The sequence below is a fragment of the Argiope bruennichi genome, chromosome 11, assembly GCF_947563725.1.
Source record: "Argiope bruennichi chromosome 11, qqArgBrue1.1, whole genome shotgun sequence".
NCBI classification, from domain to species: domain Eukaryota; kingdom Metazoa; phylum Arthropoda; class Arachnida; order Araneae; family Araneidae; genus Argiope; species Argiope bruennichi.
Genome location: NC_079161.1, coordinates 31,086,612 through 31,112,846, shown reverse-complemented (window position 1 = coordinate 31,112,846; position 26,235 = coordinate 31,086,612). Strand labels below are relative to the sequence as shown.

General features: G+C 29.7%; 1 protein-coding gene across 3 annotated transcripts in view; it reads right to left on the bottom strand.

The window, feature by feature from the left end:
• Positions 1-26,235, bottom strand: part of LOC129957111 (protein cordon-bleu-like) — a 195,476-nt gene that overhangs the window by 18,027 nt on the left and 151,214 nt on the right. For all 3 annotated transcript variants that reach the window (XM_056069260.1, XM_056069261.1, XM_056069259.1), the window contains exons 2-7: positions 25,735-25,896; positions 21,310-21,541; positions 17,033-17,258; positions 15,730-15,848; positions 9,878-10,367; positions 2,061-2,195 (exon numbers count right to left, since the gene is read on the bottom strand). In XM_056069260.1, coding sequence (XP_055925235.1) covers positions 2,061-2,195; positions 9,878-10,367; positions 15,730-15,848; positions 17,033-17,258; positions 21,310-21,541; positions 25,735-25,896 — 1,364 coding nt within the window. The remainder of the gene's footprint in view (positions 1-2,060; positions 2,196-9,877; positions 10,368-15,729; positions 15,849-17,032; positions 17,259-21,309; positions 21,542-25,734; positions 25,897-26,235) is intronic.

The window sequence follows — 26,235 nt, the reverse complement described above, 5'->3', positions numbered from 1 at the left end:
CAATCAATATAAATTGTCATGGAATCAAATATTGTGTAGATATAATTTTACAATTGTAATCTTTTAATGAATTGTAAAATATAAATAAGTAATATAATGCAAAATAAAAATTTTAATATTATTAATATGAATATAATGAATTATCAATGTAATTAAAAGGAATTCTGTCTTAATATCACATGCTATTCAATATTTGCTAGAAACATCTTTCTAATGCCTTAAACTAAAACGTAGCTATATTATTACATCAATATTAAAGTTCTTTCTAATTTCATTAACATAAATTTTGATTAATAGATTTGTTTTGAATTTGAGAAGGAAAGAAATGTAATTGAAATTGATTTAATCTTCCTAATTTACATCCTTTGATTGTTAAAAATATATGCTAAACTTACAACAGTTATTTTAGAAAAGAAAATGTTAGAATCTTCTAATTTTATCATCTAGTATTATGTTTTTACAAAAAGGATTCTAAATTAAACCATGAATTTTTCTCTGTAAGACTCATAGGGAAAACACTGTCTTGCATATAAAGCATTAATATATAGTTTTCAGAGAAAAACAAAAATGTTTGAACAGAAAATATGTTTGAGAAAATATGCTTTCATATTCAAAAAAATATAGAGAGAGATGTACAGTCTAATAGCTTTAGTATACATTCTCAATTATCTCTATTAACAAAAGTGATATTCACAAATTATCTGTAAATAATTTATGAATTAGAATATAATAAATTGTAAATGAATTGCATTCATTAATGATTTACATAAACATTGAATGTTAATGTAATGAATTGTTTTTGTAATAATTTTGTTATGTAATTTATTTTAAAAATCAAAACCGTTGCATTGATTTCCCTCAAATTTTGCTTTCAAATACTATGGGAAAACAAACTAGCAAAAAACAGGAAGATTTCAGTAAAGATTTATATGACAATTCCATACATAAAAAAGACTATTTTATATTTAGTGATGCCATTCCTTTTAAATAAAAATATAAAAATTTAAAATTATTCATTTTCCTTCAAGTTGCCATTTTCAATATTTAATTAAACGTTATAACCTTCATTAAATTATTCATAATTTATAGAAGAAATTAGATTCAAAGTTTTTAAAAAATCTTTTGATACAATCAATAAGTATTTTTGAGGAGCTATGACATTTTAAAAACATTTGGTGCAATTGATATTCTTCTTACTTTAATTTAAAATAAAATTTCTGACAATAAGATGATTTTGAGTCATAACATTTTGCCTTAAGTTATTTTTTGCTCTGAAAATATTATCTATAATTACTCATATTAATTAATCATTTATAGCCCTAACATCATATCAGCTAATACATCATAATGTCACATTGTTTAAGGCTAAGTTGTGATTTATAATGTAAAGTTTTATAAAGTAATATGAAAAAAAAAAAAATGAGATTTATTCATTCAATAGAAAATTATTATAAGTTAATGATTAAATAAAATAAAGAAGAAATTAAATCTAATTTGGAATATTAATGATAAAAAAGCGTGCAATTATAAAACCCCAAAAATTCGATGTATGTCTCTGAAAAAAAAAAAAAAAAAAGGTGATGTTTTTGAAATGTTTTTATGTATGAAATTCTCTGGAAAATGTGTAACTTTCTCCATTGTTCAATCAAATGAAAAATGGGCAATATTTTGAAAAAAAAAAGTAAGCAAAAACTTGAAAAGCGATAGTAAATTGATCATTAAAAATTTAAAACAGCCATAAAACACTTGAAAAACTTATACAAGATTGTAAAGTTTGGATGTCATTTGGTTTAACACGTAAAATTTTAAGGGATCGAATTTTCAATACAAAATTATTGCTAAACCTCTCTGTACAAACAATGAAAAATAATTCACATAAGTCAACAAAGTATGTAAAAGATCGCGATTGTAAAGAGGCGATATATCATAAATTTGATTTCAGCAAGTGTGGAATTTCTAACTTGAAAAACATTAAAAAAATTTCAATCACATGTGTCTATTTGTGTTAATAAGGAACAAAATGTTGTGCAAAAACTATTTGTCAAGTAATCCATACTTACTTTCGACTTCTTGCTTTTCATTCTTATCTTCTCTCGTTTCAGCACAGTCTTCAACAAGACCTTGAACGGGTTCTTCAGTTTCAACAATCGGTTCAGAAGTTTCTACTATCTCAGGTTCCACTGCACTGGGAATTTCTTTAAAGGAGAAAATGTATCTATCAGTATTTTCATTCCTCATATTTTGTTACAATAATATTCGAAAAAGTATAGAAAGAAAATTATTGGAAAGAATATTATCGTACAAAGAACTATATTTTTGGAGCTTAAATCTTGGATGTTCTAGATATTGGACGGTAAAGATGTGAGAGGGCCAAATTTCTGCAATATATTGGGACCGGAACATGAATACACAGAAAAATTAATGGAAATTAATGGTAATAAGAACATAAATATAGAACTTACTAACAATTGAAAGAATTACAGTGTGGAACTCAAACTGTAACTAAAATTGAATGTTTAGTTTAGGCTTGATTAAATTAGCATCCCGTATTGAAGCTAAATGCGATCTTCTTTAGAATGGACCTCGTAATTTCGAACCATTATTAGGCAACGAAAACCATACCGCAGAATCTCTTTTCCAAACTTTCACGCCACACTAGCGTGACAGCATTCTATTTGACAGCAAGTCTTTTGTATTATAAGGCCTCGAACTCGAGATTTAGCAACAAGTTTTAATGAAATTGGGTAAATTTTTGGATGCAAAGTCAGGGGAAAAAAAAAAGAAAGAAAGAAAGAAGAATTTTTTTTCATAATTTAATTTTTTAAAGATTAATTTTAAGAATAAATTTGTTGTTTCTAATGGCATTTGTCATAGACAAGCCCGCTGACAAAGCCAGCGATTGTAAGCCGAGAGAACGTCTCCTGTTTTTCAGTAGCGCCATTTAGGGATGTCTTAGTTACTCACGCGTCATAACCCTTTTTACGGGTGGACTTCATTCATGCATTTCATTCGCTCATCCACAGATCGTAATTTAGACCAGAATCAGAGAACTATCACCTCTGAATCAGTGCCCCCAGTGGTATTACTCTCGATATGGTGGACTTTGTGACCACGACGGATTTATACGTGCGCCAGCCACCACATACACGGAGAGTCTTCGCCCGGCGAACTCATAACCCAAGGGATGCGAATCCAACGCCCTACCACCCAGGCTATCCCGGCCCCTAAAATAACTTTTTTTGCATGGAATATTTATTTATAGTAAAAATGACAACGATTTTGGTTATTTTTCAAACTAGAGACAAAATAAGGATTCTGTGTTTGAAATAATAAGTCTGGTCTCTTAAATTACAACCACTATGAGTGGTCCCCTCGAAATTTTCGTGCATATTCCCTATTAAAAAAATATTCTCCCTTTTCTCGCATGAAAGTATGGCAAGAACGCATTTTTTACAACCCTTAGAAACCAAAATTTGATACAGAACAATTTTAAACGGAAAGACACATACCAAATTTCAATTATTTAAGTCAAATTTTATTTAATTGAGGACACACTCGAATATATATACAGAAATATAGATAATTTGGTTCGAAATTTGCTATGTACCTACATTTTAGATGCTAAAATTATGAACCATATTTTGTCAATCTGGCTTTGTGTATTTTTTAGTTATTGTATATATACTCGGACGGACAAGCGGACAGACAGATGGTCTTCTGGATGGATTTCGGTCAAAATTTGATTCAGATCATAAAAATAAGTATAAAAACTAAAAACCAAATTTTATCCATTTATATCTAAGCACTTTTGAGCTATTAAATTCATATACAAACGGACAGACAGATGGTCATGATTCCGAAAATGTGTTTTTTTGGACTCAAGGAAGTTTGAAATGTGGAGATATTCATTAAAATAGAGTTCCCAATTTTGGACTACTACCATACTTTCTCTTTGCATGCTTCGTACACGAGAAAGTAGATAATAAGATAAATAAAGAGAGACATTTCGCCTGTTGAAATAAAGAAAAAAAAATGCGTTAAATATTGTTATCAGCGGCTTTTATCTTTAATCTCTTCTGAATTTATTAGAAGTTTCTGTCCCACGGAAGTGAATCCTTTGAAATTTCTTTAACTTTTCTCATATTAATTCAATTACTAAATTACCTTCCATGGTATTTATATTACCAAGTTCTTTGTGTCTGATATAATGTAGTACAAATGAAATAACTTATTCTTATAAAATATTATTTTTAAAATCTTAATATCAATAAAAATTTTTGTGAATAAGAATATATGGTCGACATTCATTCATAAACGATTGAGTGGATTTAAATTAAAGTTAGGACAAGAAAAAGAATACCATCAGCTTTTTAAAGCACGAAAATTAATTGTATATTCAATTAATTAGAAATTAGCTGAAATTTTGCCGCTTTTCTACAGTGACTTCGAAGGAAATTATTTTTTCTAGAAATATTTTAATACCATCTAAAAATTCAAAGTTTTACTTTTCTAGTGCCCCCAAATTCCTATCTGTGGTATTATTTCTTCAGCCTTTATTAATTCTTTAAAAATTTAACGCAGACGATTTTGAAATATAGTAAGACTTTGATCTAATATATAGCTATCTTTTGAAATTTATGTTTCACATTCTTTAAAAAATTTGTAATTGTTTTAAAGTAGTTATTTAAAGGTACAAAAAGGAACTAACTGAAAGAAACGATTTGGTATACCCTTCGTTTTCAAGCAATTGCAAATGACTAAGGAAAATCAATCTTGTATTAATGATTGAAAAAAAATTGTATATATTGTATTAAGTACCTGAGAAACCAAGCTTTGCTAGCAGTTTTCTTTTTAAATCGTAAATAAAATCCTATTCAATGGTTCATTTAAAGATCAGTGGAATCTAATTGAATTGCAAACGTGGGCTCCAACATGAGAAAAGCGCATGGGAGTCTGAAGCCGTAACTACTATCCCATTTATATATCTGATATGCTTATGCAGGTCATGTATTAGTTGTAATGTATTTTTTTTTGTGTAAAATCGCATGTTTTCAGGAAAGACACCTATATAAAATAAAATTAAAAAGCAAAACCTTGTCTAAATATAAAATTTGACCAAATCGTTAGAGCCGTTTCCGAGATACACGAAATAAATTTATATATATATATATACAAGAATTGCTCGTTTAAAGTTAAAAGATTTATACCAAATTATTTTATATTAAAATATTATGCATGAAAGTATTTAAATTCCGTGTAAACGCCGAGTATATCAGATAGGTTTTTAAAAACATTTATTTCATTAATAATTGCATTGCAATGCCAGTTTAAAATTCGGAGAAAAAAGACAGACCTTAAAAAAGATATGATTTATTTGTCCTTTCGAACAGAGGTTTGTCATCTGTTCTTCTTCAGCATTCTTTTAATCTTAAAATTTAATTTCTTTGATAAGCACAACATGTAGAACAAAATATATAGAACGCGATCGAAGATTACCTTTATTTTGAATTAATGAACTGGAACAAAACATTAGTATTTTAATACATATCTCATTGTTCTTACAAATCAAAGCAGTTTAAATCGAAGTAACTACTTCCGGAAAGTTCAGTGTGATGTAGTGAGCGGTCGGGTTACATCCTAATTACTCTTTACAAACCAAGAAACAATTGAAAGTTAACGCGTTTTAATTATTGGTTTGGTAAAGTTCACTCACCGGAACGAATTTTTTTTAACTATTTCAAACAATTCAGGGACTAAAATGTGAGTTAATCGACATCATTAACACCGAACTATTATTGCATTGCATATAGAAATCGTAGATTCTGTATCCGGAACAATAAAAACAACTAATGTTATCTGTTTGAATTATTTTGATAACGGTTAGCACTAACTGATGATAAAGTAGGTCATGAAAGGTCGTTTACAAACCTTCATATCTATAGGATATATCAAGTATTGAGAAATAATTCATTTTTGGGATAGAACTGTCGGGCCGGCTACGCAAAGTAAGGCCATTGTTAGAATTAGCCATTCCCAGTAAGAAGACCCGGTAAAAATGTTAGCACTAATTGATGATTGTGAAGGTCATTCAAGGTCGTTTACAAACCTTAATGATAGGTCAGATATATAGAAACAATTCATTTTTGCGACAGGGTCGAAATGTAAAAAGAGGCCACTACCAGGACAGCTATCTACGGGGTCCCGATGCAAAGGGTAGCACTAACTGATAGAAAAAGGTTAGCACTAACTGATAGTTAAAGATTAGCACAAATATACGTGAAAAGTCGTTACCTTCAAGGTAGGTCAGGTACACAGAAATAATTCACTTTTTCGATAGAATGTAGGATCGGAAAAGCAAGATCAGATATACACTAATGATTTATTTATTGCGATACAACGTAGAGTCGGAAATGCAAAATGAGGCCACTACCAGGATGGCCATCTCTATAAAGAGGTCCTAGTACAAAGGTTAGTACTAACTGATAGATAGTTAGCACTAACTGATATTATTAAGATCCAGAAAGGCCGATTACAAACTTTAAGGGTAGGCCAAGTACACAGAAATAATTTATTTTTTTTTCAATAGAATGTAGGATTAAAAACGCAAGATCAGGTATACTGAAATGATTTATTTTTGCAATAGAACGGAGGGTCGGAAACGCAATGTGAGGCTATTACCAGAACCGGCCATCTCCATAAAGGGATCCTGGTGCAAAGGTTAGCATTAATTGATAAATAAAGACTAGCACTAGCTGAGATTACACAGGTCATGAAAGGTCGTTTATAAACCTTAAATTGTCAGATAAATAGAAGCAATTCATTTTTACGATAAAGAGAAGGGCGGGAAACACCATGTCAGGTTTCTATTAGGACTAATCATTGACACAAATAAGCATGGGAGACCTTTGATGAATCTAAAATATTCTTTCAAAGAAAAAATAAAAGAATTCCAGATAAATTAAAAAAAATATATGATGAAAAATGCATTAATTAAATATGTTTATTTCATATTAGATGAATTTTGTAGAACAAAACGTACAGCTTTTGCAGCAATTTTGGTAGGTGAGTAGCTTTAAAATTAGAAAAGTTTAACAATTTACTTCGAGAGCTGTCGAACGCGGTGGCTCAATGAGACAGAAAATCCACCTTAAAACAAACCTCCACTTTTTTATGCTATACGTCCCTCAGACACTTTCTCCACACCTACAATGGGTCAATAATTTGTATGGTCATTCCGAAGCGTGTGATGCAAGTGTCATAAAAGGTTGCAATTATCACCAAAATGAGTCGCTAGGATAAGCAAGACTGACCATATGTGAAGTTTGTCGGAGGCGTTTTCTACTATGCTAATGATATGTGTTGAAAAGCATTAAAATTTTTATCTCTTTGTCGGAAACATATCTTCTTTTTAGTAAAAAAAAATGAATGAATAATCTTTTTGAATTTATTTCTGGAATTGTCATCACATGAAACATCTAAAAGCGTATCTTTTTCTTGAACTGAAACATTTACCACTGTGTTCTGATTTATGTGCCAATGTTCATTCATTCATTCTATTCCATTAACTTTTTTTTTTGTAAAAATTGTACAACCGGAAACAATGTAATGTAACATTAGGTTGAAAAACTTGTCTTGGAATATTATTGTCAATGCTTTTTATAATTTTGATCCTGATATCCATATTTCAATTAAGAATATTTTCTATTTTAGAACACAAATGAAAGTATGTTTTAAATTTTTGATTATTTTCTATATTTTTTTACAACATTTTTTTCAAGTTATCCGTAATTTCGTAGTTTTCCATGTATTTCTATTGTATCCATGACCTTAAAACTTAGGTTTTGGTAAAAAATTAGTAAGAACTTAAAACATCACTCATTATGTGTGCATGGTTTATATTATGTATTTCATCTGTAGTCAAATCTAATTCAAGTTAGAATAATGGGAAAAACTTTAAAAAAAATTATTCCAGCCAGTCATGTAACTCTGAAACTGTATCTCATTCGTGGGAAATTTTTTTAAAAAAATGCAAGATTTCAGCTAGTCATATGGTTTTGATAATGTACCCAATAACAGTAAAAGTTTACTGATATATTTGAAAATAATTAGATTTTTAACACTAGTATTAAAGATTCTATGCAACAGAAATCTATGAGGGTGAAACCGAAGTTCTTATACGAACTATGAGAGTAGGTTAACCGCTTTGTTACAAGAGTCCTCCCACCAGATGGCGCTGATGTCGTGTTAAAGGTTTTTATTATGTGATTTTTTCCCCTCATGTAAGTAGCAGACAAAAGAGCGAGGGGGGAGTTGAATGTAACGTGGCGAACCAACCTCCACCTTCTTAGTCGCTGAATTAAATGTTGTTATGTTCGAAGAACTGGTATCGCATCTCATTACACCTCTACACTGCCTATAACGCGCTTCATTTCACAAATGAGTGAGCAGTCGTAAATCCAAAGTAAACTGGAATCATTATAATAGTGCAGTAATGAAAACAACTGGACTCCAAATACTGCACGGCATTACGCTACAACAAACACCTGCCTCGAAAATAATTCTGAAGAAAATTTTTCCATTAACATCCGATAAGTTCTTCTGGTAAGTCATAGTTTGAAATAGATTTGCGCCAAATTTATCTTACAGTGCCAACGTAATCAATGGCATTAAATTTTTCTTTTACCCCATGGTTAGTTTCTTGCCCGTGGGTTTTCAGAAACCCATAAGTTCCACATTCATTACACCGAAGAACCGTCGTGTAAGGGGGTCTGTTGTAGATTAAATTCGTCAGACCAAACGTCCTCCCGCTGGTGTGGTGCGGTGTGGAGAGGGGGTGCCAGCTCAGGTGTCGTCCTCGTCATCTGACCGCGGTTCAAAATTACGAGGTCCATCCCAAAATAGCCCTAGTGTTGCTTTACAACGGGACGTTAATATAATTAAACTAAACTCCACATTCATTACTCCAGTCCTTGAATGTGTAGCTTACGGCATATAATAAACCTTGACCGGTTAATAAACTTGAGCTACGACTTGGGGTTTTACTACCATAGTGGCCTCTCTTAACGTGATACATTCTGTGTGTGCCCACAGATTCCTGTGTACAAATTGGCTCGTCTAAGTATAGTTAAATACTTTCACGTATATGTAGTACAGAGAAAGCATAGTAATCGTCTAAAAATTCAAATTCGAGATTTTGAGGAATCTCCACGAAATCCTGACGCTCGATAAATATATTGTTAAAAAATTTCCGTCTGTCTTTCTGTAACAAGGACAACTGAAAAACGCTTTGAGCTAGAACCGTGACATTTTGTATATGGCGTTTAAACTAAATTTTTAGTGAAATCTGTTCAGTTAGTCGAATATACATTAACACGGCAATTACAAAAAGAAGAGAGCCAGATAGATAAGATTCTGTTCATAGATTTAACTTTTATAGTGTAGACAACTGCGATTTTTGAGCCAAATCCAACAAGGGATTAACCGTCTGTCGGTCTGTACTTTCAGAAACATGTAAACGCGTTAATTCAAAAACGCAATGATTTAAATATATCAAATTTGGTTTGGGATTTTATGACCATAAATGTAGTTTTGCGCAAAATGTTGTTCCAATAGCCTTAGAAAAATGTATCTAAAACACAAATTCGTTTTTCGCATTCTATTAACCACATACCACGGATTCAACGCCAAATAACTCGCCATGGATGACATGATAGAATCTGTAAAAAGGGCTAAATCCTAGCCAGAAATTAATGCCAGGCAAGGCATTCTCTGTTTATGGAAGTAAGCTTCTGGGAATGCACTCCAGCTGGTTTATTTCTGAAGTTTCTTCAAGGTCCTTTGACTCATCATATTTATTTAAACAACTAAATCAACAAACCTATAGCTTCATCGATCAATTCAGGTGATGTCTTTCCAGTAGTCTGGTCCATTTCTGCTCCTGAATCGCAAGACTGGACAGCATCAGCAACCACTTTCTGATCTTGCTGCCCATTTTGGATAACAGGTGGCGGCGGAGGTGGAGGAGGTGCTTTCCTCTTTTTCGTGTTGGTCACAGTAGTGACCTGACTGGGCAGTTCCTTGGCGTCCAGACTGCTGACCCCGGAGCTGTCACTGGAAGCCTTTTCGTTGATGGTGACGCAATGCTCCTCATGGAGGTAGGAGGAGGTGGCCTCGTGGTAACCACTGGAGTCAGAGGAGCTCTGTCGGGAGTGGAAGGGGGGTTCTGGGAGGACGGGAGCAGGAGGCGGAGGTGCTGGTCGTCGTTTCTTCGGTTTGCCTCTCCCCTGAGCAGGTGCTTCTGTGATTTTTATCGTTGGAGCAGGACGATGGTTGGGGATGTTGCCGTTTTTCAACGATTGTTTAGACACCTGTAAAAAGTTTGAAATTGAATTCATTATTGATGCCAATGAAAATGGAAAGGAAAATTTTCAAGAATTTCACTATCCACAATGGCAACAGTAAAAATGATGGACGGGGGCATCCTTTTCTATCATCTTCTTACTTTTTAATAGAATACACATTTAAAAAGAAAATGCTGAAATTGTGAAAAAAAAGTGGATTCTAAGATTTTGGCGTATCTACACGTTTCCCGTAGAGCAGGCACCCTTCTACTCAAATTTCTATGAAGTATCAATGCGAGATCGCTTGGCAACTGACGGGCAACAAGCCCACTCGATGGATTCTTAAGTCAAAGGGATATCGAGCACGAGGCCTTCCAATTCCGAAGCCGAGACCTCATCATTAGGGCTCTCCCTGAGAACCAAAACCCATACCCTCATAATGCCAATCAAAATTTAATAATTTATCTTTCTGAATAACATATCTTCTAATTGTATGTTGTCCTTTTCGGCAATGCAATTTCACTTTCCGTATCCTCATGCAAAATGTATTGATAAAAAAAAATAAGAGTTTTCACCAGTTTCAATAACAATCGTAAAATTCGCGATTAAATATTAGATGGAAACAATACAAAAAATTTAAATTTAATTGAAACTTTGAAATGTATTGTTAAAAATATTGCATAAAAATATATTTAATTTCTGAACATTTAGGGAAAATTGCATACCTAAATTGGCATTACGAAAAAAAATGATTTTTTTAAAATTTAAGTCAAAATTAGTATTGTACAATTTTATTTTCAAAAATTATTATGGAAATTGTGTGGTATACTTTAATTAAGAAATCAAAAAAAAAAATGTTTTAAAGTACACATTGTCACTCTTTAATATATTTATGTACCAAGCGCAGCAATCTGATTTGCGCGGAGACAAATCAGATTGCTGTATAGAGAAAGTATTGCAATCGTCACAAAAATTCGAACTCGAGATTTTGATGCATCTCCAAGTTTTAGATCTTCGAAAACACATCGAAAACACATTTTTTGGAAAATGTCCGTCTGTTTATTTGTGACAAAGATCACTCAAAAACACTTTGATCTAGATGGATGAACTTTAATATACAGGCTTGAATACACGAATTTTTATATATCTATCAAATTTTGAGCAAAATCGTTCAGAGAAAGCATGTCTATCTGGCTGTTCGTATATAAGTTAGCAGGATAGCTACAAAATGTAGAGAGCTAGATAGATAAAATTCGGCATTCATTAACGTATTCGGAAATAATTAACGCATGTCGAGGATTAACCGCCAAATAACGCGCCAAGGATGTCACGATAGATTCAGTAAAAATGCTAAATTCACGCTCAACGTTAATTACTACAGGAAAATTTCGTAACTGTTGTACGCCAGTGCCATGTAAAGCGTTCTCTAGCCTGACAAGTTTAATAGAGAATATATGAGAAAGTTTTGCGGAGACCATTGCATCTGCTTTTGTTTACAATAAAATTGATATGTTATTATATTTTATTAATATAATAATCAGAATTTTTCACAGCATAATCTTTTTTATAATCATGTTGTAGGGAATTTAAAATGAAACTGCTGACTTTCACCGACTTTAGATCTCGGCAGATCTAAGGCCAGATTGCTGTGACCTTCATGAAATTCGAACTTTTATTTTTTTAAAAAACAAGAAGACCTTGGCCGTTTAGTTCTTGTTTATGAATGAATGGTTTCAATTAGCCATTTTGTAAAGACTTTTAACCTAATTTATTTTGTGTAGTAAAAAGAATGCTACGCCCTTCTCCAAACCCACGTGAAAACAATCCGAGTTACCAGATGCCATTTCAAAATAATAAATCATCGCATTTATTTAAAGATTAAAAATAAAACTTGACTGTCTGGTCGCCTCCATAAGTCATCGATACATAATTGACCTGAAATCGATACCATCGCCTTCTAAAACAAAACACAAAACCGGTCCTCGAAAATTGATGCACTGCAGTATAACGACGACCTTGAACCTAAACCAGTGCTTTCGAATTTACTTGAGACTTTGATCGATCAAACGCAAGAAAACATTAATATTTTAAGGACATTATTTTTGCTCAAAATAGTAGCAATCAATAATAATAATAATACATATTATCGTCTCCGCAAAACAACTGAAAAGAAAAAAATAAAAATCATTTAAGGTGAAGTAATTACCCTAAAAGATGTTTTTTCCCGATTTAGATGAAATTTTAGTACAGTTGTTTAATTTTAAGACCGTTGTAATATCCTTTAACGAATAGATTTCTAATAAAAACATGGATATAAATATTCAATAAAACAAACACAATTTATGCCTTTTGTTACTACAACACGCCCACTTTTTTATGTTTAAAATTTATCTTTACAAAAATAAATTACTGACTGTTTATTGAATGTTCGTAAAGTTATTTCTGAACTTTAATGTAAAATTGTTAAATAACAAAGCCTTTTCCTTTCATGGCTTTTAAATCAAAACGGTTTAATAGGACATACACATCATGTTTATCTCTACTTAAAAAAGGCATACGTGTTTGTACGAAAGTCAATTGGTGCTTTTCTGTATAAACTGATGAACTTTGAACTATAAATTTAACATAAAGAAACTTTGGAATATGAAAATGTGCACTTTATAATCATTTGTTAAAAATTTTAATTAATTAAATATTAAGTACTTTTATCAATAATTCCCGAGAATATAATGATATGAAAATAAATTGCAAACCATTTTAATATTTATAAAATTACTTTTTTCCGATGAAACATTTAAAGGCAATTATAAACTTTTTTAAACATTAAACATTTAAGGGTAATTTGCAACTATTTAGCTATCATTAAAAACTATCCTTAACTTTAATCTGAATTTAAGAGAACTTTTATGTTTTATTTGTAACAATATTTTTCATTGTTGGAATGGAAAATATTATTTTTTTCCAATCGTTTTCATTGTTTCTGCAAATATTTTGGCGCATGCGCTACTTTCATTATTATTAGCGAAACAGATGGAATAGTTTTATCTAATTTTTTTGACATATTCTCTAATAAAGGAGTTATGTCTCTTATTTAACCAGCATAAAATTGTGGACACTTTGCAACACAACAAGTACTCAGATTTTTATTTTCAGAATCCCAAATCTCAGAGTTGAATACTTCGTAGAATAGTAAAAGATTCATATATTAATTACAGTACATCGGCGTATAATGATTACGCAATATTGATCTTAAGTGTAGAGCTTGCTCCCCCCCTGACTTTGCGTAGCATCGCCAAAGATCATGTTAGACAATAAATAAAAAAATAAAAAGATCGCCAACGATAATAAAAAAAAAGCCGATGAAATCTCACACCTAAATCCATTTTTTGAATTTAGTAAAGCAGATATCACATTTTCAAAGGTTTTCTCTTTAAAATTTTGTAAGTAAATTAAATGAATCTAAATATTTAATGTAGGGATTTTTGCAGTTCGATATTAGATACTTAAAGCATCTGCAGTTTATGTCATTTTGTAAGCGTACAAATTTCCAAATCAGTTTTTCAATCATATAATTTCATTATGGAATTGAAATAAAACATTTAATAGCTACAAAAAATTCCACAATTATGGAATTGAAATAAAACATTTAATAGCTACAAAAAATTCCACAATTATGGAATTGAAATAAAACATTTAATAGCTGGAAAAAATTCCACAATTCCACATACAAAAATCCGTTTATAACTATAACATAAAGAATTCTTATTATAGAAAATATATAGAAATGCAATAAAATCTATAATAATATAAAGTGAATTTTACAAGATAAATTTTAATTTAGAAATTTATGACAATTTTTTTTTGTTTTTATTTAACAGCAATTTTAAGATCCAAAATGTCACGAAAAATCACTCAAACTATTTGCTCTCTAAATAAGCAAAATATTGTTACTTATGACATTTTGCCACTTTCTAAACATTAACTAAGGGAATCTGGAATGTGAAAACTCAATTTTTTAATTGCCTTATAATATAACTATTTGAATATAAATGGTGAAACATGTTATGAGAATTCATCTTCCACAGCTTAAAAGCATCATTATTTTGCTACTTCTTTTCAAAAAGTGATAGGAAATCGATAGATGAACTAATCAAATACATAGCAAATGCATGTTGTTACAATAATTTTGAAGCTGTGAGATATTAGAATGTTAAACGAACACTATAGTGCAAATGATTTTTTTTATCTATTTACTTATAAACTGTATGCTATATTATTAATATCATAATTATAATAATAACAAAAGAATATAACCATTTTAAATTCATAATGAATATGGAAAAATAATTTGTTTCACAATTACTCAATTTTTATCGTGTTTATAAATATGAAAAAGTAATCCAAAGATTTGATCAAAAGTAAACATTTGTAAACAATATTTTTTTTATTTGGAAATTAGAATTATGCAAAAAATACAATAGGACATTATATCTGATATTTTACCTGATTGATTATTCTTTTTGATTGCGAAAAAGATTTTGGTAACTAATAAAGACTTTTTATTCTATAAAACAAAATATTTACGTAAAAAATACAAATTAACTGGTTAAATGCATATGTCCTATTCAAATCTAGACTAAATAACTACAATGTAGTTATATACTGTACTGTATTATATACTGTAATTTACAAGATGCATAACTCTTTATTATAAACAGTAAAAAATATATATAACAAAAGAATATTTCATACAGCAAAGTATTATGCAAAAAAATAATAATAATAATAACAGTTTAAAAGCGGATTTCTTATTTGGAAACTTTAGACATAGTTAAAATTAATTTTCCCAAATCATTTCTTTTAAAATATGTTATGAAATATACTATTCTTTTAAAAGCAAATTAGCTATATGTAAAAAAAAAAAATATGCAAATGCTTATATTTCAAATTGAAATGGAGATTTTACTTTATATAAATTGCAAATGTCTGTTTCTGAACCTCCAGAATACATTTCAAATTATTCAATGTTATTACAGAAAAAAAAAAGTCGCTCGTTGCGTTACTATGAACGATTTATATAGTCACGAATTACTCAGAAAACCTTGTCAAACCATAACATCAGAAACAAAGATCACACACATTTCAAGGTTAAAATAATTTGACCTTGTATTTATTTATCTTTCTAATGAATCACAGAACAGTAGTTATTTGAATCAAGTATTGTCTTCGTGTCGAAAAATATTTTAAAAGGAAGTCTGGACCGAAGATCAGCTGTCAACAAAAGTTACAAGGAAATTTAAGTAATATAGATGCTAGCAGTGAAATAACAATGGTGACAATTCTAACGAATAATATGGAACTTTACTGTGAGAAAGGATAGATAGCTTACTTTATGGCTTGCGTCCTCAGCTAAGAGCCGAAGAATACCCGTTTTCTTCTTGTGTTCTTCTGTTCTTTTAGAATATGGAATGACATGAGAGGTTGAATTACAAATGTGAGATTCAATGCCTAAAAAAGTAAAAAAAAATGGTTCTAGAAAAATAAAAGTAGAAATTTCAAAAAGAAAACACAAAATAAAAAAAGAACAATACAATAAATAAAGACAAGGATTCGATAAAATAAGTTATTAAATTATTTAATGTGGTTTACAATTTTATATCATCATAAGTATTTCTATGATAGTTTAAAAAATTAGTTAAAATATTTAGTATTAATACTAATTTCGTTTTGCCTGCAAATCAGTTTTCGAATATCTCATTATTTTTTTATAAAAATTGATGAATTTAGAAATGTAAAATTATTTTACTAGGAATTTCTTTGAAAAGTACAGCTTATTATTTCGAATTTTATTAATGAAAAAATCTGAATAAAATTATTAAATTAATACCCTGCATATATTTTTAAATATTCTGAATCATTTAGGATACGAAAGTATATGTTAATGAAGTAATAAATCAATTTTTAAGATTAAAAGAATAAATTATTCAGTTTTTTTTAAATTAGAAATATGAAAAATATTTATCGTCTGCTGACTTTGTATGAGATACAATAAAATAACGGTTTCTTTTATTAAACAATAATATCGTCCAAAATATTCTCTGTAGTACTGTGAGGTTATTGAAATTTATTCGGTCAAAATGTTCATATTGTTTTAATTATTTCTAGTTCTTTAGGCTAGAAATAAAAAGCTGAATTCTCAACAATGCTTAGAATATTTCCCGCGCTGTAAGAAAAGAAAAAAGATAAATTATATAAACAGCAAAATAAAAAAAGAATTTTTAAAAACTAGAACAAAATTCTAGTTACAAAATTCATAAAATGGGAAATTAATAGAAAATTAAATGCAACCGAATTAATAAAGAAAATATTATTTTGCTAATGTATGAATCTAGGCAGAAACAAAACTACATAAAATATTTTTATATACTATATAAAACTTGTACACTATATACTAAACTATATAAAAGCATTTTATAAAAATACTAAAAGCCTTAAAATTTTTATAAAATTCTCTCTTTTTTTAATTTTATTTTTTAATTCCAATTTCTTAATTCTCATTTTTTTAATCAAGAAATGCATGTATTGATGTGAAATAGAGTAGTAAGGACAGTAATTTATGGAATTTTTTTAGAGGAAATAAATGAGGCGAATTAGATCACATAAAGAAAGATTCACATCCAATGCGGGCTTACATGAATTAGAGAGAAGTGTGATCTCCGTGGATCCGTACTCCGCTAGAGTCATATCTCCAGTAAGGGGCTGTCCTAGATCGTTTGGCCGGACCAGCTGATATCTGTTGAGATCCAACCCTTTCTCCTGGCAAACCATGCTTCGTAGCTCGGAGATTTTGACTCTGGGTGATACTCTGACTACTGTCAGCTGATTTCGTGGAAGGTGAACTTGCACTCGGAAAGTGGGCTATAAAGATAATCGTTAATAATTATACAATGAGATCTGTGTGCAATTCAAACTAAGGTGAACTTCATCTAATAATAAATACAACAAAAAAAACATGTAATCTTTAAATTAAAAATAATAGATTTCTTTTTAGTAATTAAAGATTCTACTAAATAATACTTACTAATTAAATATACGATTATTTTCCATACATAAAGATAATTTAATAGAAAATTAATGGTTTTGAAATTAATATCAATATTTAATACAATATCATTATTAATCAATTTCATTTAAATCAAAATTATTATTAATAATAATATCAATATTATAATCAACAAGCAAAATGTCTTATAAGAAAAATAATATAGCAATTTAAATATATTAATTGTTTGGTAAAATTCAAAATAAATAACAAAATTTACATCTAAAATGTTTCAAAAGTCAGAACATTTATATTGTTTTTGAGGTTGAAAATCTTGAAAAGCGTTTAAGTCTTCGATTGAAATAAGGGCCTTAAGAACTTTTCACTTAAGATAAAGGATATTATCACCGTAGTATTTAACTAAAAAAAAATCCAAATAAAAATAATTTTTAACACTTTTTAATTTTTATTTCAAGTGATAAGCAATATTTTAACACAAGAGAAAGGCATTCAAGAAACCAAAGAAAAACTTCGCTTTGTCAATTAATTCAAATTAAAAATAATGAATTAACCAAGTCTAAATGATAGTTTTCCCCCCAAAAAATGTGAGCTTTTTCAGTCTTCATAATGAAAAGAAATATACCATTGGAATACATTTTCTAGATTGTCTTACTATGACTGATTTTTGTATATATTTTGTATCTATTTTTTTCCAAAAACATACTTTAAGGCATATTTTTATTAATAAATATCAAATGAATCTACATTTATTTATGTGTAAAATTCCCTATTATGTCAAAAGGAATTATATCATCTTTCACTGCACCATCTTTCATTGCATTCATCAATTGCACCAGAATTCAGATGATATATTTTGTGATTCACATGCGAGCATTAAATAAATTGATTATTGATTATTGAAATTGGAATAAATTCAAAGGAGCATGATTCACATTAAATACTCCATACGATGGCAGATTTAGGCAGACTGCACTATCCCTTTTTTAATAAATTTGGCAATTTAGCTTCACATTTCAACACGTTTTTAACTTATTCAACATATTCATGATTTATATTAAGTTTGTTTGACATTGCATAGTGTTATTCTGCATTGTAAAAGATTACACTATATTGTGATATTTTTCGATGTTGTATAATAGCCTAGGATAAGTAACATAATTTAAAAAACATAAAAGAATTTTGAAATTCGTTTTAAAACAAATTGTTTTTTCTTTGTGAATACAAGAAAATACAACTCATAAAAAATGAATCATTTACTATATAATAGACACAACCAATCACATATTAAATAATAGACATAACTTATCTTTTCTAAAAATAAACATATATTTTGAAAGACAAGGAATTTTCTCTTTCTTTTTTTAAGAGAAAAATTGTCATAATCCTGTTTGTTTTTTTCCTTCCTATTTCATCAAAAAAGATTAGATAATAGTATTTACATTTCCAAACAATAAAGAATGCCAAATATGACAAGAATATTAAAAATGCTTTTTAAAAAAGATAAGCAATTCCCTTTGATTTCGACATTGAACTTAGATAATAGGAATGAATTTGAATTACGAAAGAAAAACCTTTTTAAAGTATTTATTATTTCAAATATTTTATCTTTAACGTATTTTTGTAATTATTCTAATAACCAGGAAATCATTAATCTAAAATGAGTACTCAGAAACAATTTTAAAAGCTTAAGAAAAATTTATCCTAATTCTACCTTGTATTTATCTTAATTCTAAATTACATTGCAGAATTTAAAGAAGATTAAATCAAAGTGATGGCCATTTCGATAAAATAAATTTGGCCTAATTCTTCGATTTTTAATTAATAAATCTAAGGTTTTGATCCTTGCTCATCACGTCCTAACCCCCCCCCCCCAAGACAAGTTTATTGGCTACCTAAGTAGTGCAAAACCAAATTATTACAAAATATCTTAAATAAACGTTTGTATTATTGAGATATTATATGGTTGTTGTTTTTTTTGACAGTGAAGAAAGTTTATATGTATATAACTGCTCAAAAGTTTATATGCATATCTTTCCTCCAAAATAAGATAGTAATCCTAGAAGCACAAGACTATACACAAGAGAAAATTATTGTACATAATTGTAAAATATATTTATATTATCGGAACATTTAACGATTACTTGGTAGAGAAGAAAAGTTTAAGTGTACATAACTGTTAATGCAGTTTTTTTTGTTTTTTAAATTTTAGGTAAAGGTACAAAATTGCACAAATAATAATGCAAATAAGATTCCAAAAAACCCATAAATAACCGAAGCAACAGAATTTTGCTTTAATAACGAATTTCAATTTTGATAACCTAACTTACCAAGTGACATCGCAGAATTGGCACCAGCTATCTCTACAAAGGAGCTAGGGTGCAAAAAACCATTTGAGTTTTTTTTTCGGGGAGGAGGGGATAAAATAATTTTTTAGGACCAAAATAAAAGGATTCCAATTAAATATTAAAAATATTTGAAAAAATTATTTTTATTTCAATGCATTTATTTCAAATTAGACGACGTTTGTAGGGCAGGACATATAATTTTAAACTACCTGTGTTGCATACCATCATAATTAAATTTTTAAAACAGTTTATTGCTTTTAAAACTCTCGAGCCCAAGACTTCAATTCTACGCTTGTCAGAAATTCTACTTTCCGACAAACCTCCACGTTTTTCTGCTGTATTTCCTTCACAAATTTTCTCTACATACATAACGGGATAGTAATTTATATGGTCATTTCCAAATCTGTGAAGGATGTGTCATAGAAAGTTGCCATTAGTCATTGAAACGAGTCACCAGGTCATTTTTGAAGGTCGTTGGAGACTTTACAATCATGTTTCTATATCACCCCTTAGAAATAGGTTTTATGTCTCTTCATCTCCTATACTCTACTGCATACTTATCCTTTATTATAGTCCTTGGATCAAGGACTCAGCAAGTTACTTTAGATCAAGTATGTAATCAGTAACAATAATAAATTTGTGTCATGTGAAAAGACAAAATATATTATCATGTGTGTCATGTGAAAAGGTCCTGTTTTACGATTAATCACCAAAACGAATCACCCAGATCAGCAGAACTGACCAATTTTGAAGGTCGTTGAGGACTTTTCAACTATGTTTCTGTAGCACTCCTTAGCTATAGGGGTCCTTATGTCCATTTATTCCCTATACCAAACTGAACATTTATCCTTTATTATAAACCATTGTATTAAGGACTCAGCTAGTTGCCTTATCAAATATGCAATTAATAACAGTAATAAGTATGTGTCATGTGAAAAGAGGAGCTGTTTTAAATTATCAATAATCACCGAAACAAGTCACTAGGATCAGCAGAAATGACCAATTTTGAAGGTCGTTGAGGACTTTTCAACTATGTTTCTATAGCACCTCTTAGCAGTAGGAGTCCTTATGCTCCTTTATCCCATATATTCTACTGGACACTTATCCTTTATTGTGAGTTCTCTGATCAAAGATTCGGCATGTTGCTTTAGATCAAGTAGGTAATCAGCAACAATAATAAGTATGTGTCATATGAAAAGAAGATCTCCTGTTTAACCCATATATTACTATAAATTATCATATTTTAAGTATATCCTCGATTTTCATTGCACGGCCTCTTACTCAGATATCTCATTGCCATATCAATACCCTATTCACCAATTAAACTCAGAGGTTAATAACCCTGAGTTCAAACACTCCATGACACTACCCTAAAATCGGAAAATAGTTCTGTTTAACGACTTTCATTCCTAAGGATGTGCTTTATAACTGAAAAGTGGCTCACTTGTAAAAGCACTATATAGTGGCTCTTATTTTACGTGTGGTGCTAGCTTCGAATTCAAGATTCCGTGAGTTATATAAGTAAGGGTCACCCATAAGCTCAGAAAGAATGAAATCTCACTTCGAACGGCCTGTTGGTAGCTTTTGAGATCCTCCTTCCATTGCTGTCATGGGCGTCCTTTTTTGGTACGATGCAAATGGTGTTGGCGTCCAGCGATCCAATTGGCGTGCTGGGTTTGTAGTGAAGAGTACTGGTTCCTTTACCGCCGTCACCGAAGACATGGATAGTGTGACCAGCTGGGCTGATCTTGGTAGCTGAAGCTGCCTGAACCAAAAGATCCATCATAGGGGTCCTAGTGCAAAAAGAAATAATTGGGATCAATCGATAGAAATTAACATTTGAGATAATTTTTGATTTATCACATTCATCATAATATTTAAAAATTATACAATTAGTATGACTGATTTTGCATAAGTTGATTTATAACTTGTTAGAAACAATTACTGATGAAATAGGAAACGGAATTTGTTGTTCCACACAATTGTTGCTGTTGTTGTTTCTAATGGCTCCTGTCTAGACAAGCCCAATCACTTTAAGAAGTCATTTGTGGTTTAAGCCAAGGGTACTTCTCTGGTTTTTTCAGTAGCGCCATCTAGAGTCAAGAGAACGACTTAGCTACACACACATCACAACCCTTTTTACGGGGCGGACTTCATTCATGCATTCATTCACAGATCGTAATTTAAACCTGAATCAGAGAACGATCACCCCTGATCCAGTACCCCCAGTGGTATTACTCTCGACATGGAGGGCTTTGTGACCACGACAGATTTATACGCGCGTCAGCCACCAAAATCGAGGGGAGTCTTGGGAGTCTTCGACCGGCGGGGTTCGAACTAGCAACCGAAGGGACGCGAATTCAACGTCCGACCAACCAGGCTATCAGAACCATCACGCAATTGTATAATATGATCTGATGAAAAAATAATTCCATCAATCAAGGAATGTAGAATTTGTTGTCTAACACAATTACATTAAATGATATGAGGAAAAATAATGCCATCAATCTAGGAGAGTAGAATTTGTTGTCTTACACAATTACATAATATGATATGATGAAAAAAAATTCCATCAATCTAGGATTGTAGAATTTGTTATCATACATAATTACATAATATGACATGAAAAAAAATATTTCCATCAATCAAAGAGTGTATAATTTGTTGTCTTACACAATTACATAACACGAAATGATGAAAAATTATTCCATCAATCCAGGAATGCAGAAATTGTTATCCTACACAATTACATAATATAATGTGATGAAAAATAATTCCATCAATAAAGGTGTCTATGTGCGTATGTGTTGGTATTCTATAGGATAGACTATTAGACTTACAAGGCATGATACGTTAAACTTACAGGAAAATTTGGCATGGTTATGTCTTGGAGAGTGGTAATATGCACCTCGGAGCGAGGGTTTCAAAATTCTAATTGCAATTTAATTTGTTAAGAGATAATTAGATGCCTTTCCACGACAAATCAACTATTTTTTGCACAAAACTGATTTTTACTCCATTTTAAAATTTGTCTTTTCCTTGACCCTAATTTAATTTTTCCTAGATTTTTAATTTTTAATTATTCTTTTTGCGTAAATTTTCAACGATGAGTTTCATTGTTTCAATAAGATTCAAATCATTTTCATTCTTTCATCAAATATTTAATCGCGTGATTTTTTCCATTGTTGAAAGTTAAGGAAAAAATATTCTTCCAATTATCTGCATAGTTCATAAGGAACCAGAAAGTGAAATTATATTACCGTAAAAGACAACAGTCAGATAGAAACGGATTATGCAATACGTAAATTTAAATAGCAGTATGAAGTCATGAGCGACGCCATTAGGAAGGTTTTGCACGCAATAAACAGAAAACTGTAAGGTTATTAAAGTGACAAGCGTTTAGTGCATATCGAAATTAGACGCTTAAAAGTACTTGGTTGAAAAATCTATAATATCAAGTTATGTATATGAAACTGAATCCAATATTCACGGCCAACAAGTTGGTCGCAAAAAGCAGCTAGTTAATAATAATGTCATAATTTTTGGTCGTTTTTAATCTTGTTGAAAGTTTAAAAAAATTTAAAAATATTTGAGCTCATAATAAGTAGCGTCGTTAAATTAATTATTAGAATTAATTTGCCATATTAATAAATTCCTTAGAATCAATTAGTCATATTAATTAATTCTTTAGAATCGATTCGTCATATTAATTAATTCTTTAGAATCGATTTGTTATATTAATTAATTCTTCAGAATTAATTCGTCTGTGTTCATTTCATTTTATAAAAAATTTACTCTTCGTTATAGCAATGATAGCGTGCATACACAAAAATGTATATTGTTGCCATACGCGAGTGTATAAAATTAGTTACAAAAGCGGTGAAAAGTATTATTGTAAAAAATATGCAAATATATTTTGAAAAAAATTATTAAAGCAAGAGGAAAAATCGCACGTAAAAATTGATATAATTAAAATGATAAATTTTCAAAGCAGTGCAAAAATATCTAATTATTTATATGCTCTGAAGGTATTAAGAAAAAACTTAAAAATTGTGATCGATTTTCAATTAAAAAAATTAAAATTTTAAGCGGCATTTTTTAATGAGCACTTATTCTACAAACACCAACTGTTTGCCAAATTTGATAGCTTTAAGTCAATGATTTGTCTTGTAAAACTTATTGAATGTTTTTAATCATATTTGTTGCACAAAAGAAATACAATGCTAATCCAGAAGAATATTATAATAATATAGAGCACTTGCATCATGTTTAAATCTTAAGATCATCTTTTATGAAATCAAGCTAAAAGAAACCAAATTTCAGCCTTCTAGCTCATTGCAATTTCATTTCATTATGTTTACTTATACTTGAAGAATTTGACATACATAATTCTAATACATTTTTTAATCTAAAAATTTGCCATAATCTTGAGATATTATTAGTATTATACTTTTTAATAATATTTTGTACACTGTACATTAGAGTGTGAGAAGATAAAAATAAAAAGATGAAAATTAGATCTATTTATTATCAAATTATATTTCTTTCTCATATATTCAGAAACACAAATTCCTTCCCCATTATAACCCTAAGGAGTATCATTCTATTGCATTCCAACACGACAAAGAAAGTTGTCACAATTTTGAAACAATTGAGCCATTTCTCGAACAAAAATGGAACAAGAATCCAGTATATATCCTTTTATCAAATACTTGATGATTCTCCTTAGGTATCGCCCATGGGCATTTTGAATGTTCAAAAAAAAAGAAAGAAAGAAAGAAATTTAAATGCATATAATAAAATTGTTGGGATATTTGAGACCTGAATAACAATTAGAAGAAAGGAAAATTAGAATAATGGAATAAAACTTTCTCATTAATGTTATAAAAACCATTCATCATCAAGAAAACGAGGGAAAATAATATAGCAAAATAAAATAGAAATTGAAAATTAAAAGCTATACTATTAAAAAAAAATACATTGATCCGAATATTAGGAGAAACTATTTCTAAGTTTTTTTTAATTATTATTGTTGAAAAGAAAAAGATAAGAACAGCAGCAAAGCACAGATAGAAAAAAAATAATTAAATAATTATATATAACTTTTTATTAATAAACTTTTTTTAATCTGTATGAAGAAATGGTAAATGTTTTCATTTCTATTCATTTTTACGCATTTAAAGATATTACATATGTAAGCAAAAATATTTTTCGATTTCTTTGCAAAATATATATCCAAATAAAAATTACCATCTTTTAAAAATATATTAGTTGCTGCTTATTATGCAACTATTCAAAATAATTTTTTATCCAAAGTTATAGATAAAGAAAATACTGTCTTTTTGTATTAAAAGCTTGGTTTATTACAAATGTTGTTTCGTTTTCTTTTAAACCATTGTCTTAGAAATTAAGACTTTTTTCCTTTAAAAATTAATTTCTCTTATTTCTTAATAATAAAAATAAAAAACTATCGTCTTTTTTTAGCAAAAAAAAAAAATCTATTTTTAATATCTAACTTACGATGCAAAAAAGGTCATCTGGTCTGGTATTGTCTCTTTTTTGCCTTTCGGTGTCTGTGAACCAAAATTAATGATTAAAAAATCATTTGAAACATTAACCAGTTTTTTTTTGTTTTTTTTTGTGTGGAAATGGTGCACAACTACTTATAATAAAGTTATCACAAACAATTAAAAATTATTAATTAATCGGAAAAATTTCAGATTGTTATTGCCGAAACAAAGATACACTTTATTTTGTTTAAGATCCTATTTGACTCATTTTTTTGGAGCAGCATCAATTAGGCGAAAATTATCGTCTGCTTGAAAATTCACTGATTGAATAATTTGAATGTAAAAATGAATGTTGTCGTGTAAAATAAACAGTTATATAAAGAAATTTGTCTTCATAAAAAAAGCAATTTTAAAAAGATATTATTTCTGCTTTCAACAGATGTTCAAGTCTGCTAGTATGGAATAATCTTTCTCACCTCCTTTCCACCGTGAGTCTGACTTTCCGTCCATCCGGCAGAATGACGTCCAGTTCCATCCGGCCCTCGAGGAGCTCATTGATGGCGCAATCATCGCCTGCGTTATGATATGCGGTGGACATCTTCTGCTGTGTCTCTTGTGGCTGCTGGGGATGGCAACGACTGAAAAAACGAAACAAATCAATTCAGATTACTTAGGCTGATGAAATGTCATTATAACATTGAAAGAAAAACCAAGAACAGATTGATTTGTGTTTTTAATGCCAACAAAGAAAAAAAGAAAAGAAATCAATAAAGACTCACAAAACAACTCATAACAAAAAAATACCAAAAAATTTCTGAAATTTGATTGATATTTTTTGAATGCCAACGAGAAAAAAAAGAAACAAATCAATTAAAATTCATAAAACTAATGAAATATTATTATTACACGAATGAAAGAAAAGCCGTGAACAGATTGATATGTTTTTTAAATGCCAAAGAAAAAAATAAGAAATAAAT